The sequence below is a fragment of the Lithobates pipiens genome, unplaced genomic scaffold (assembly GCF_037356315.1).
Source record: "Lithobates pipiens isolate NorthernLeopardFrog02 unplaced genomic scaffold, aLitPip1_a1.2 Scaffold_8, whole genome shotgun sequence".
NCBI lineage: Eukaryota > Metazoa > Chordata > Amphibia > Anura > Ranidae > Lithobates > Lithobates pipiens.
This window is the reverse complement of record NW_027507903.1, coordinates 265876416-265890335: the sequence shown is the minus strand read 5'-3', so window position 1 is coordinate 265890335 and position 13920 is coordinate 265876416. Positions and strand designations below refer to the sequence as shown.

The 13920-nt window shown below is 39.6% G+C and overlaps 1 protein-coding gene across 1 annotated transcript in view; it reads left to right on the top strand.

Moving 5' to 3' along the window:
• The window catches only part of TMTC2 (transmembrane O-mannosyltransferase targeting cadherins 2), a 401081-nt gene extending 387839 nt beyond the window's left edge, over positions 1 to 13242 (top strand). Inside the window, exon 12 of the mRNA XM_077471877.1 lies at positions 12299 to 13242. Coding sequence (XP_077328003.1) covers positions 12299 to 12478 — 180 coding nt within the window. The 3' untranslated portion in view covers positions 12479 to 13242. The remainder of the gene's footprint in view (positions 1 to 12298) is intronic.
• The last annotated feature ends 678 nt before the right edge of the window (positions 13243 to 13920 follow it).

Below are 13920 nucleotides of genomic sequence, written 5' to 3'. Positions count from 1 at the left end.
TAATTTTTGTAGCAGAACTTTCCTAAAGACATCTCCCATAATGTTAGGTTAACTGTCATCTGTTTTTTCTTCAGAAGGGTGCTGCACGTCTCACAAGATGACCTGAGAGCTGTTAACTAGCTGTTTTATTCACGGCAGGCCTGGAGAGAAATAAAAATATCAGAAGTACACTTTGATATAGATTTATAGATCAATGCAGACATGTGATTGCTGTAAACCTGGACATTTTTTAACCACTCATACCTAAAGGATGTAGTTTGTTGTGTGAAAGCAACAGATGCTTGTGTCTTTTGTCTTAGCATTAAGGCAGTGCTGCATCCAGGATTAAAATGCACAATTTGAAGTTGGTAGAGCCGTCATCTTACACACTTTGCCACAGGCTGAGTTAGTGCAACTGTCACGTACCTCATGGCCACCCCTTACCCACAACATCACTCCCCATCCTCTGGCCACGTGGTCATGCACCATGACCATTCTTGCCATGACGCTATAGCTCCTCTTGCCAATAGCACCCCATCCACTTTTCAATCCTGTGGCCACCTATACCATGATCATTCTCTACTAACACTTTATATCCGCTCTTGCCCACAACATCACTTGTTTCCTATTACCCCCATTTTGACAGCCTGTGCCTTAACACCCTATGACCACTCATATCTATTGCAAGCTATTTTTCATTTAAGGTTTTAGGCTGCCTCCCAGATTCAAACTCTCAACATGGCATTTGCAGAGTTGTGATTGCTGTGCCATTAAGTGAGGAGTAGTTTTTCCCACCAAAAAAATGGGTGTTAGGAGATATATGAGGAGTAGTACATGCCTACTAATGGGTTTGATTCTATGAACTCACCGCATGCAGGCTACCTTGGCAGTCATTTGAGCCACAAATACACTGAAACATGAGCAGGACGCATATGTCTAACTTGCAAATTATGATAACCCCAGAAAAGGCTTGAAATATACCCTTAATAGAATTGATTATGTTGCTTCTGCGTTGAATGTTTTAGGCTTCACAGCCTGGCTTTTACAGAGCTCTTACCTTACACACTGCACCACTGAGTTAGTTGGTGTTTGACACACCAAGAAAACTGGGTGTTAGGTGAGAGATTATAGTGAAAGTGGTGTTGTGGATAAGGTGGCCAGATGAGGGTGGTATTGTGCATAGGGGTGTTGTGGGTTGCCTGGTGGGGATGATGATGGAGCTACAAGTGGCCATAGAGTGGTCAGACACAAGGGTGGTATTGTTTGTGAGGGTGGCAAAATGGAGCAGTTGAGTTGAGTCAGATGGGTATAGTGTTAAGGGAATGGGTGGTTCTAGGATGTTTCAGTTTAGGATCTGTATTCGCCAAGGGCGTTGTGGGAAAATGTTGACAGTTTAGGGCAGCGGTGGTGTGGATAAGGATAGCCAAAAGTAATGGTAGAATATGGGTGGTTTTGTGGATGTGGGGGGAGGGTATAGGGTAGTCAGAGATAGGAGGTGTTGAGGGTAAGGGGGAGCCAATTGGGTTGATGTTGTGGGTACAGGCAGTGTTATGGGTCAGTTAGGCTGCAGAACCATGATAGAAGATGGGGGAGTTGTGGGTGAAGGTGGCAAGCTGGGGGTGGAGCTTTGATTAAAAGTGACCACAAAGCCAGGTCAGATGATGATGTGGTAAGGGTGAGGCATAACACTAGGACTGATCATGTAGTTCCAGTTATTAGACCCACTTTCTTGACACTCACTTTATAAGTGCACTGACATGGCATAGCTCAATATCTTCATGACATAAACAGATTATGTCATTGTAAGGAGACACAAAGTAAATTTATGTATCAGAAACCCCTTCTATATATATAGCCTTGAGGTTAATCATGTCTTTTCCATCAGCATGAGCTTTTATAAATGTAAGAAGTCACTCATTGAATAGTAATGCAGATTTATTGCTATTTTTGTATAAAATATAATATGTGCTGCTAAGCCCTGAGGGATTAATACATTAGTGGCACTGCTCTACTTGTGAAGTCCGCAAACATGTGAACAATGAGTGTGAACAGAGGTATAGCTTTAAAAGCCTTATGGTGCGGAATGAGGAATAGTATTCTTTTAATTAGTAGGAGGGTCAAGAAAGGACCAAAATGTAATAAAATATATAATTAACTGTATTTTTTTTTTTTTTAAAACAAACATATGTTTTCACTGTATGACCTTTTTTCCATTGTTCAACTGGGAAAATAAAGGTTTCTAACAACTGTTAGTTCTAACTTATTTATTTATCTTTGTTCACTGATTATTCATTGTGCGGTAGCTGAATACGTTGGACTGAAAGCTCAATATTTTTGGATTGAATTAGGTGGCTTATACCTATCACTATAGGCAAAGCATGATGATCTTTAGTGTGATTGCTCCTGGACTGCCTTCGAAATGGGTTTATTGGGGAAAAATTGTCAGGTCCTGCATTACATCTTTGCAAATATATAAACACTGAGAGACTTTAGCATTTTTTTTTCATTGACTATACATGCTTTAGGCAATGCTGATATAGTTCCAAATAAAAATAAAACTTCAATTAAATATATTTATGCCTGATGTTATTAGCCTCCCGGTGAACTCCCATGGCTCCTGTAAATTTCAGATCAAATTAAAGATGTGAATTTCAGAGACTGTACTAGCTCTTTGAACATTTATTGTAGGACAATGGCTTCAGGTCATGGTAAGATATAATTTAGTTCATTTTACTGTAAAGTGTCTCAAATTGCATGTAACTAGGACTCTGTGAAAGTCTGCTGTTTACTTTGATGTGTCTAATCCATCTTAAACCGGTAATTTCAGGATGGACACAGTGTCATTCTTACAAAGGGATAAGCACTCCTAAGCCTAAAAAATTCAACTTTATCTTTCCATGTGAAATGTTTAATTCTGTGACATATATTTAACAAAATCATTTACCAAGAAAATAGTTCTTGGATGTGCTGCACTTCTATAGCTGAAAAAACTTTTCGCAGTCTTTCAGTGTTTGGGTACTGTCACTGTAGAAGAGCTACTTGGTTCAGCAAATAGATGTAATTCAGCACCTCACTACTTTAGATCTAGAGCAGTGGTCTCCAGACTGCAGCCCACGGGCCATATATGGCAATGTGCTTGCCTTCATCTAGCCCTTGGGCACTGTTTCTCCCAACAATATGAGACACTATTGTTTCCACTGACACCAATGATTGTGTACTATTCCTTCTACTGACACAATGATGAGGCACCATTTCTCCCACTGACATCAATGATGGGGCATTATTCCTCCCACTGACACCAGCGCGTTAATAGGACACCATTTTTTCCACTGACATCAGTGATGGAGCACTATTCCTCCTCCTAATGACCACAGGTGCTTTGTGTTTTTACTCCCACTGACCACCAAGCCATGGACACTGTCTACTCCCATTGATGCCGAACCATTCTCTACGCCTACTAGCCCGACTCCATCCCCCCTAAAGTCTGAAGGACAATAAACTGGCCTTTTTGTTTAGAAGGTTTGGAGACCCCTGACCTAGAAAATGGAATAGATGATATCATAGGCAGCCACTTTCACAGAACATTATTGAACAATTACTGCATGTATTTAAAAACTAAGAATGGCTTCTGAATTTCAGTCTTCTTTACAAGACTGTGATCTTGTTGGGAAAAAAACACTTTGGAGGAGTCAAGAACAACAAAGTAATAGCCTTAAGCCTGCACTTTTAAAAATAACACAGCAATGGCAGCTCCCTATTAATTTTTTCACAGGTTACCATAATTTTTCGCTCCATAAGTGGGCACCTGACCATAAGACGCACATAGGTTTTAGAGGAGGAAAACGAGGAAAAATATTCTGAACCAAATGATGTACTAAAATATTTACCAGTGCCAATTAAATGCAGCCTTACCAGTCCAATTAAATGCAGCCTGACCTGTGCCCATTAAAAATACAGCTTGACCTGTGCCCGGCGACTGGCGAGGACGTCATCACATCCACCTGTCACTCAGATCGAAGCAGAGCAGCAGGAGCAGCTGTACTCCATTCCACAGCTGGGGCTGCTCTGTCTCCTGTGAGTGACAGGCTTAGTCAGGAGATCGCCAGGCTCACAGGAGATGGCCCGCCCACTATTGTGACATGGCGGTGGTGGTGATGGGGGGGGTGGCCTGGTCCGTATTCCCTCCATAGTGATATTTTCACACATTTTTTGGGTGGGAAAAAAGTGCGTCTTATGGAGCGAAAAATATGATAACTCTTAAGATGTGCATTGGCAGTCCGTGGCTTTTGTCCTGTTGGAGAACTTGTAGGATCGGACATGACATGGCTTGGCAGACCGAATAAAGTTGGCTGTACACTGAAATTCAGCAGGGACAGAATTATTAGTTTAAGTAAAAATGGCTACTTGCTGTCAAAGGGACATGTTGGAAATTTTTAGATCAATCAGCAGCTGCATGATGAACGTCATCGTGTTACCAGTGCTTTTATTTTTCAATGCACTATGTAGTCTTTATTTATCTTAATGCTCTGTATGTAAGGAAATAGACATTTGCTTGCATTTCCTCAGAAAAGCTATTTGCTTGCATTTCCTTAGGAGAAGCTCTTAAGTGAATTCTAATAGTGACTTAATTAGTACAATGTTGTTGTTTTTTATTGTTTTTTTTATATTTGTATTTCAAGTAAAGGGTATTTTACTTATGAATGAGGAAATCCTCCCAAGCCTGTCATACTTATCAAGTTTGGTCACTTAGACTAAACCACAGATTAGAGGCCTAAAGTGCATCACACAGTAAGTTTTTTGGTTTTGTTTTCTTCCTTTATTTCCCCCCCTTTTTTCGTTGCAGTGATACTGCTTTTGGATATCCACTAATATCAATGGATTTCTGCAGCAAACACAGAATTTTTCGGGATAGAGGAACTTGCATATTACCAAAATCAAGTGCCGTACGTGAAGGCAACTGCTAAAGATTTTGTGATCATTTGGTATGCCAAACTGCAATTGAGGACAGACAATATTGGCAGATTTGATCACCTTAGTAAAATCTGTTTTTTACTTCAAGCTGAATTTTGAAATTTGATCATATAGTGCAAGAATTTGCAATTAGCGGACCTCCAGCTGTTGCAAAACTACAAGTCCCATCATGCCTTTGCCTCTGTATGTCATGCTTGTGGCTGTCCGAGTCTTGCTATGCCTCATGGGACTTGTAGTTCTGCAACAGCTGGATGTCTACTAATTGCACATCCCTGATATAGTATATCTGACTCTATAATGTATTATTCTTCCTGGTTTGCACTGGCTTGCTGTGCTGCAAAGATTTATACATTTTTTTGTTTATACCTGCAAAACGGGAAGAATTTATGCAGTTAGACCCCTTTCACACTGGGGCGTTTTTCAGGCGCTTTAGCGTTAAAAAAAATCGCCTGTGAAGCGTTTGAAAGAAGCCTCATCTGCAATCCCAATGTAAAAGCTCAAGTGCTTTAAGAGCCCTTTCACAATGTCAGCACCCAAAAAAAGCTTGTAAAGCGCTGCTTAAACTAGCAGCGCTTTACCAGCATTTTTCGAGCAATATTGGGGCGCTTTTAACCCCTGCTCGTGGTCAAATAAAGGGTTAAAAGCACCCACAAAGCGCTGCTGCCAAAAGCGCTTTTCAGGCGCTTTTTTCAGGCGTTTTGCAGGCGCTTCCCATTGATTTCAATGGGAAGGGCGCTTTAGGAGCGGTGTATTCACAAAGAAGTATATATGTGTATATGCAAAGAAGCTGCTTGCAGGACTTTTTTTGATGCCCTGCCAGCCCAGCGCCTCAGTGTGCAAGCACTCGGGCCTTTACATTGGGATTGCAGCTGCGGCTTCTTTCAGGCGCTTTACAGGCGCTTTTTTTTTTTAAAGCTAAAGCGCCTGGAAAATGCCCCAGTGTGAAAGGGATCTCAGTGTGAAAGCCACACCAAATAGGCCCACAGTGCTGCCATTTTGGAAATAAAATGAGTAGTGGCTTTGTACATTAAAATTCTTGTCAGTATATGCTTAACCACTTAAGCCCCGGACCAATTTGCAACCAAAGGACCAAGCCACTTTTTGCGATTCGGCACTGTGTCTCTTTAACTGACAATTGCGCAGTCGTGCGACGTGGCTTCCAAACAAAATTGACGTCTTTTTTTTCCCACACATAGAGCTTTCTTTTGCTGGTATTTGATCACCTCTGCGGTTTTTATTTTTTGCGCTATAAACAAAAATAGAGATTTTTTTGAAAAAAATTCAATATTTTTTACTATAATAAATATCCCCCAAAAATATATAAAAAAACATTTTTTTCCTCAGTTTAGGCTGATACGTATTCTTCTACATATTTTTGGTTAAAAAAAATGCAATTAGCGATTATTGATTGGTTTGCGCAAAAGTTATAGCGTTTACAAAATAGGGGATAGTTTTATAGCATTTTTATTAATATTTTTTTTTTACTCGTCATGGCGGCGATCAGCAATTTAAAAAAAAAAATTTTTATTGTGACTACGACATTATGGCGGACACATCGGACATTTTTGACACATTTGTGGGACCATTGTCATTTATACAGCAATCAGTGCTATTTAAATGCACTGATTCCTGTGTAAATGACACTGACAGTGAAGGAGTTAACCACTAGGGGGCAGTGTAGGGGTTATGTATGAGGTTATGTGGTTTTTTTTGTAGGAGGCGTGGCCTGGCATGTGATGTCACTGACCGTCTTTCCCTATATCAGGGAACGGACGATCGGTGACAGCCATAGTAGGAAGCACGGGGAAAGGTTTGTTTACACAGACCTCTCCTTGTTCTTCAGCTCTGTGACCCGATCGCGGGACACCAGCGGCGATCGGGTCCGCTGGTCCCACGGCCACGGTCACGGAGCTCAGGACTGGGTTGGGAGCGCGCCGCCGGCGTCGTGCTCCCAACCCATGGCTGGGCACTTAAAGAGCAACATACAGGGTACGTGCTTGTGCCCAGTCGTGCCATTCTGCCGACGTACATCAGCGTGAGGCGGTCCTTAAGTAGTTAATAACATCTCCTTTTTGCACATTCAGCTATTTTGAATATTGCAGAACTGGGAAGAGACATCACAGCAGTGGCTTCTCCCTTATTAGATAATTCAGCACCAGATTTAATGAAAGAAAAAGGTTCAAAGCAAGTGTTTTCTGTGTTCTCTTTTGCTTTCCTATACTGCTTTGAGAATCATTTGTGAAATATTAAATATTTATATTGTAAAACCAAGATTATACATATATAATATAAAACAGCAGTTTAAAAAAAGAAAAAACATGTAGCATAAACCATTTGAAATAAAACTGACCCAACACCCTTGTAGTTTTCCTTTTAATCCTTTCGCTACCAGAGCCATTTTTGTGTTTTTTTTTGCACATACAGTATGTTTAACCGCTAGAGCCCCAGAAGATTTTACCCCCTTCCTGACCTGAGCACTTTTCACAATATGGCACTGCATCGCTTTAACTGACAATTGCGTGTTCGTTCCACGCTGTACCCAAATAAATTTGCGTCCTTTTTTTCACACAAATAGAGCTTTCTTTTGGTGGTATTTGATCACCTGTGCGGTTTTTATTTTTTGCGCTATAAACAAAATTGACATTTTGAAAAAAATATATATTTTTACGTTTTTGCTATAATAAATAAAATAAAAAAAATTCTTCATCCTTTTAGGCCAATATATATTCTTCTACATATTTTTGGTAAAAAAATCACAATAAGCCTATATTGATTGGTTTGTGCAAAAGTTATAGAATCTGCAAACTATGGGAAAGATTTATGGCTTTTTTATTTATTTATTTTTTACTAGTAATGGCGGTGATCTTAAATTTTTAGCAGTATTGCAACAGACAGATCAGAGACTTTTGGCACTTTTTGAGACTGTTGGCATTTACATGACACTGGTAGGGAAGGGATTAACACTAGGGGGCGATCAAGGGATTACTGTTACCCTCTTGTTAATTTTGTATACTTAGTAGGAACAAACGATATGGCCCCTCTCCTCTGACAGGACAGGGATTTGTGTGTTTACACACACAAATCCCCATGCTGGTGCTCATGCATGCAATCACGCGTGGCCGGCGGAGATTTGCCTGCCTGCTACGTGCATCTGGACCACCTTCTGGTAGCCGAAAAGGGTAGGACAGAACCGTACAGGATTTCACCCAGGAGAGCCATTGTGCCACAGTATATCTGCGTAACGTGGTCGGGAAACGGTAAAAGAATATATTTTAGTCCTCGATTACATAAACCTCTTAAAACAGTATATACTTTCTGAAAGAAAACATCATAGAGAATAAAATATTGGGGGTTCCAATTTTTTTGTCATATAATAGTGCAACGATTTGAGACGCAAATTTCAATAAAGTTAATTCTAGGCTATTCAAACACAATAAATGACCCAATTTTTTATAAAATATAAATATGCAATGGTAAATAGATACCCAACATGTCAAAATTGCATGCGCCCATGAAATGCTGGCAAACTTTAGAACCCTATATTGTCCATAGGCAACACTTTAAAAGTCTACAGGTCATCAGTTTAGCGTTAATCATTAACCCCTTGCCGATATACATCGGCAGAAGGGCACGTACAGGCATGTTAACGTACCTGTAGGTTGCCCTTTAAGATGCGACATTGTGGGTGCGCACCCGCCACAAGCTCCATGAGTGTGATTGCGGGTCCCGCAGACTCGATGTCCACGGGGATACCCGCAATCTTCTCACGGAGAAGAAGAATGGGGAAATACTGATGTAAACAAGAATTTCCCCATTCTTCCTAGTGACAGGACACTGATCACAGCTCCCTGTGATTGGGAATGGTGATCAGTGTCGTGTCACACATAGCCCTTCTTCCCTACAGTTACACATCCCTAGGACACACTTAACCCTTGCAGTGCCCTCTAATGATTAACCCCTTCACTGCCAGTCACATTTACACAGTAAATGTGAATGGTCCCAAAATATCCCCAAAAGTGTCTGATCTGTCCGCCATAATGTCGCAGTCATGATAAAGATCGCAGATTGTCGCCATTAGTAGTAAAAAAAAATATTAATAAAAATGCCATAAAACTATTCCCTGTTTTGTAGACGCTATAACGTTTGCGCAAATTAATAATATGCTTATTGTGATCTTTTTTTTTTTTTTTTTTTTTTTTTTTTACCAAAAATATGTAGAATAATACGTATTGGCCTAAACTGAGGAAAAAAATGTATTTTTATTTTTTTTTTGCGGATATTTAGCAAAAAGTTAAAAATATTGAGTTTTTTCTAAATTGTCGCTCTTTTTTTGTTTATAACGCAAAAAATAAATGCCACAGAGGTGATCAAATGACACCAAAAGAAAGCTCTCGTGGGAAAAAAAGGACATCAATTTGGTTTGGGAGCCATGTCGCACGACCGCACAATTGTCAGTTAAATCGACACAGTGCCGAATCGCAAAAAACGCTCTGGTCTTTGGCCAGCCAAATGGTCCAGGGCTGAAGTGGTTAACAAGCTAAAAGATCTCTGATGTCTCCCCTGTCCTCTAATGAAACAAATGTAGTGCGAAAGCGACACAGGAACCCCGAAGTGATGTTTTGCACATAATTTCTGGGTCAGTAATAGGAAGAGGAGGCCATTAAGAAAGTATCACTCTAAGCCGCTGTGTACATACCACCTGGCAAATCCAAAACTGTAAAAAGGTTCCACTGCTAACTGCTTTCATATGGCAGTTAGCAGTCAGATTTACACACGTTCCTAGTGGCTGCAGCCTACAGGAGTGTGTACATCTGGGGCCATGCATCTCCTCTGGTATGATGTTGTCACATTCTTTGCCTCTATCAAACAGTGATATACATATTTTGTGCATATAATTTGAGCATCATGAGACACTTTAATTTGAGTCTGAGTTGCAGTAGTGATCATTGCTATTCCTCATACAAATGCAAAAAGGGAAACATTTATCGTGCTATGATATTTACACTTAAACCTTGATACTAGGCATGTGATAATATACACATAGAAAGTGCAGCACTATACATAATCACTATATGAACAAATAAATCAATTGGTGAACCGCATAAAGCACTATGTGATAAATTAACTTGTATAAATAAATGTTACGAATGTTACGAATATAAACAAATAAATTGGTTAAAAAGTGTCCATATAGGAAAGTCCCCATAGAGTTCCAGGCTGATCAAAGAGGAAATCTGAGGATAGCAAACTTGACACCCAAAGGTATAATCACACTGGAGGCTTGCCAGAAGCCCAGCAACCACATTTACTCAGGGTGATCTAAAAGAGCTCAATCAGTAGCCAGATCCATTGGCTCGAATCTCCACTCGGGTAACCCCAGGCAGCGAAACAGCAATGGAAGGCAAACGAGTACTTCAGGAAATCAAGCCAACAGATTCTCTGCAATCTAGAGGTTTTCCCTGACTTTTATTCTGCGACTGGATGTCCTCAGTCTGATGGCCAGCTTTATTTAATCAACATCCTCTGAACTATCCTAGACCCACTCCAGCCTGTTGGATAGTGGAAGCAGAATCAATAAAGTATAGAACCACATACTAAAGAGAGGACAGCTGAGAATGTTCCACAGAAGCTAGTGTAGGTATCATAACTATTATAAAACAAGAATTGACTAAATCATCAAGTAGTTGCTTTCAAAAGAGCATACAGTGAAGCAGCCCTGTGACTATTAAGAGCAATGCTTTGTGTCTCACTTGGTTGAAGATATGATTTTACCTATAGCCTCAGGGGTTGGTGCACCATGGATAGTGTCTAAGCCCCCGTACACACGGTCGGAGATTCCGACAACCAAATCCGTCGGAGTAATTCCGACTGATTAATTGCGGAAGAGGTCCGGAAGTGATGTTGCATACACACGGTCGGACAAAGTTGTTGGAAAATCCGATTGTACATAACGTGATGACGTTATTTTGTTACGACGGGACTACGTTCAGGCTAGTAGCCAATAGCTTTGGTCTAGGAATTTGATCTGAGCATGCGTGGCACTTTGTCCGTCAGAGTAGGCTACACATGATCGTAGTATGTCCGATCGGAGCATTTTGTCGGAAAATTTTACCGTCAAGTTGGAAAAGTTGTTCCGTCGAATATTCCGACACAAACAGTCCGATGCAGACCACACACAGTCGGAATATCCCGACACAAACAGTCCGATGCAGACCACACACAGTCGGAATATCCCGACACAAACAGTCCGATGCAGACCACACACAGTCGGAATATCCGACAAAACGGTCCGATAGGAAACATTCCGTCAATCTCCGACCGTGTGTACAAGGCCTAAGAAGATGATTTGCCAAACATCAGGCTGGTTCACTTTCCATCTTACTGATGTCTAAGCAACTTGTGATATTACTTAACTGGTATATTTTGATCATGGATCTTCCTAATTCAAGGGCTACTTTTTTAGTACATAGATGTGTTCTGGGTTGTTGTTTGGGTAACGCTCTATCTTGGAACAATAGGATATCTAACGAATGTTTAACTTTTTTTTTTTTTTTCCAGAGACTTATTAAAACCTGTTTCTGTAGATATAAAAAAAAAAATCTGTTGTAATTTAGATATTTAAGGGTCTTATACAGTATGTGATTTTTAGTTGCTTGGTAACATTAACCTTTGCTTGAGAGTCACTTGAACACATTGAATTAAATTCATTGTACAGGATGGGATTGGCAATAATGATTTATTTATAAGCTGCTAAGCAATTGATTTTCTTGATTCTTTAAGTTCAGCCCTTAAGGGGTAAACGGTCATAATGCAGAACATTTTATGTGTTTAGACTGCAATAGGCTGCTTGTTCTTAAGTTTTGAAGCTAAACCATTCACTGCCCTATATGTGGCACCCAAGTCAGGAATGGCGGTTTCCCTCAGTACCTAATCATACAGGTATTTTGCTTTGTTTCTCTGTTTATTTAAACAAACGCAACCTAGGATTGGACTAATCTGCCTGTTAGGTTACCATACAAAATGCTGACAGTCTTCAATGTCTCTCTGGTTTAAAAATATAGTTTGATAGCTGAGCACTTCAGAATGAGAAAAAATATATTGTATATCAGTTAAAAGGAAAATATGATGAGCTTGGTGCTTATTGCTACTGCACACTAACTTCCTGATAAGTTTATTGGGGGAAATTATAGGAGTCCCTGCACCTGCAGATGCTTAGCTTTTGAAAATCCTTTGGTCTTGTATAGGCACCTTAAGCCTCCACTTGTTGGATAGAATGCCTTAATGATGTCACAGCTGCATTTATTAACACATTTACCAAAGTAATCCTTTTTTTTTTTTTGTTAACTAGTATCCTGCTGCCTTGATGAATTTGGGAGCTATTCTTCATCTCAATGGCAAATTGGAAGAGGCAGAAGCCAACTACCTCCGAGCTCTTCAGTTCAAACCAGATGATGTTATCACCCAGTCAAATCTTCGCAAACTGTGGAATATCATGGAGAAACAAGGTCTAAAGACATCAAAAACGTGACAATGAAGGACTACAGACTTTTGAAATAACATTAGATTATACAATTGGACCTGCAGGGAACAGGAGCTGTGAGCAAAGCTTCCTGCAAGCATTGGATTTCCCAATTGCGGCTGGGAGAATCTTTTGCTAGAAGAGTCTTCTGCTTTGGCAAAGTAGTTGTTCCATGGTTAATTAAAAAAGGGAAATGATGTTGCGGAATAAAAAAGGAATCTGCAAAGGGATTAGGAAATGCTTGTATTAGCCCAGATAACAGAAAGGCACTTAAAGTGAGATCTGTCTTCATTGCAGAGCAACTGGTTGTGAATATTTGTTGAGTAGGCTAAAGCTAATGGTAGCCTTTAAAGTTGTACAAAAAAGCCTAAAAATATAAATACTTTTAATTGCTAAAATAATTAACATAAAATTACATAGATCAATTCTCTTTCAGAGCTAATACACTAGGTTTACTATATTGTGTTACAAAATCAAAATGTTTTTGATATATTAAACTATTTCCTTTGGGTATAGAGGATATTCTAGTTCCTCTTGGTTTTGCCTGGCCAGTCTTTTTTTTACATTTTTATTTTTTTAATTTCATGGTTTGTCTTTTAAGGTTGAGTGCAATGTGATGCATGCCCTTCTAGGAGAGGCAGTGCTGTATAAGGTAGCCCCATCCATGATAGCTTTTATTTATTTTTGTAGAAAAGCCCCTGACAAATAGAGTTCTCCTCATTCATCAGTTTGTACATCAGATAAAAAAAAAACAATAAAAAATCATAAATTAGGCAATATAGTCATTTGCTCATGGGATAATATACACACTTCCCATTTATTTCCAATGCAGCAGTCTTGCTCCAAACCTTTTTTTTTTTTTTCTTTACTGCAATCCAAGTCATCAAAACCCACAGCCACAAGAAATGAACCAATAACTTTAGATGTCGCAGGTAATTTTGTTTGGTAAAATCTGATCTTTAACAGTACATTTTTTTTAGGAGGAACTTGGGGAGCCAGAGGTTTTTCATCTAAAAGGATAACTAAACCCAAGAACAAAAATGTAATGTATAGCAGCTTACCAGTCCTTAGATGTGGTAGCTGCATTATCTTTCGGGCTAAAAACATTTTCAGAAAGTAAGCAAAATACCTGCTGATCTTGCCAGGCATGCGGTTTCCTTATTTACTGTGAGGCAAAAACAAAAAATGTTATCTTGCCACCCGGGTACAGGAAGTGTGTTACCTGTTAGATTACCTGGTGAAAAAAAAGTTTATAAAGAAGACGAATGAAGCCACCAGATCTAAGGACTACAGTGAAACACCAAGATGTTGCAGTGACCATTAGTAAGATATGTTCATGGTGTGAGCTAGTGTGTTCTTTTTATTACGATTCATTTTCTCAGCAGAAAGATGTTGTAATATTGAGGGAGTTGCTTTTCTTTTACTTGTACATGCTTTTATAATGAGATCTA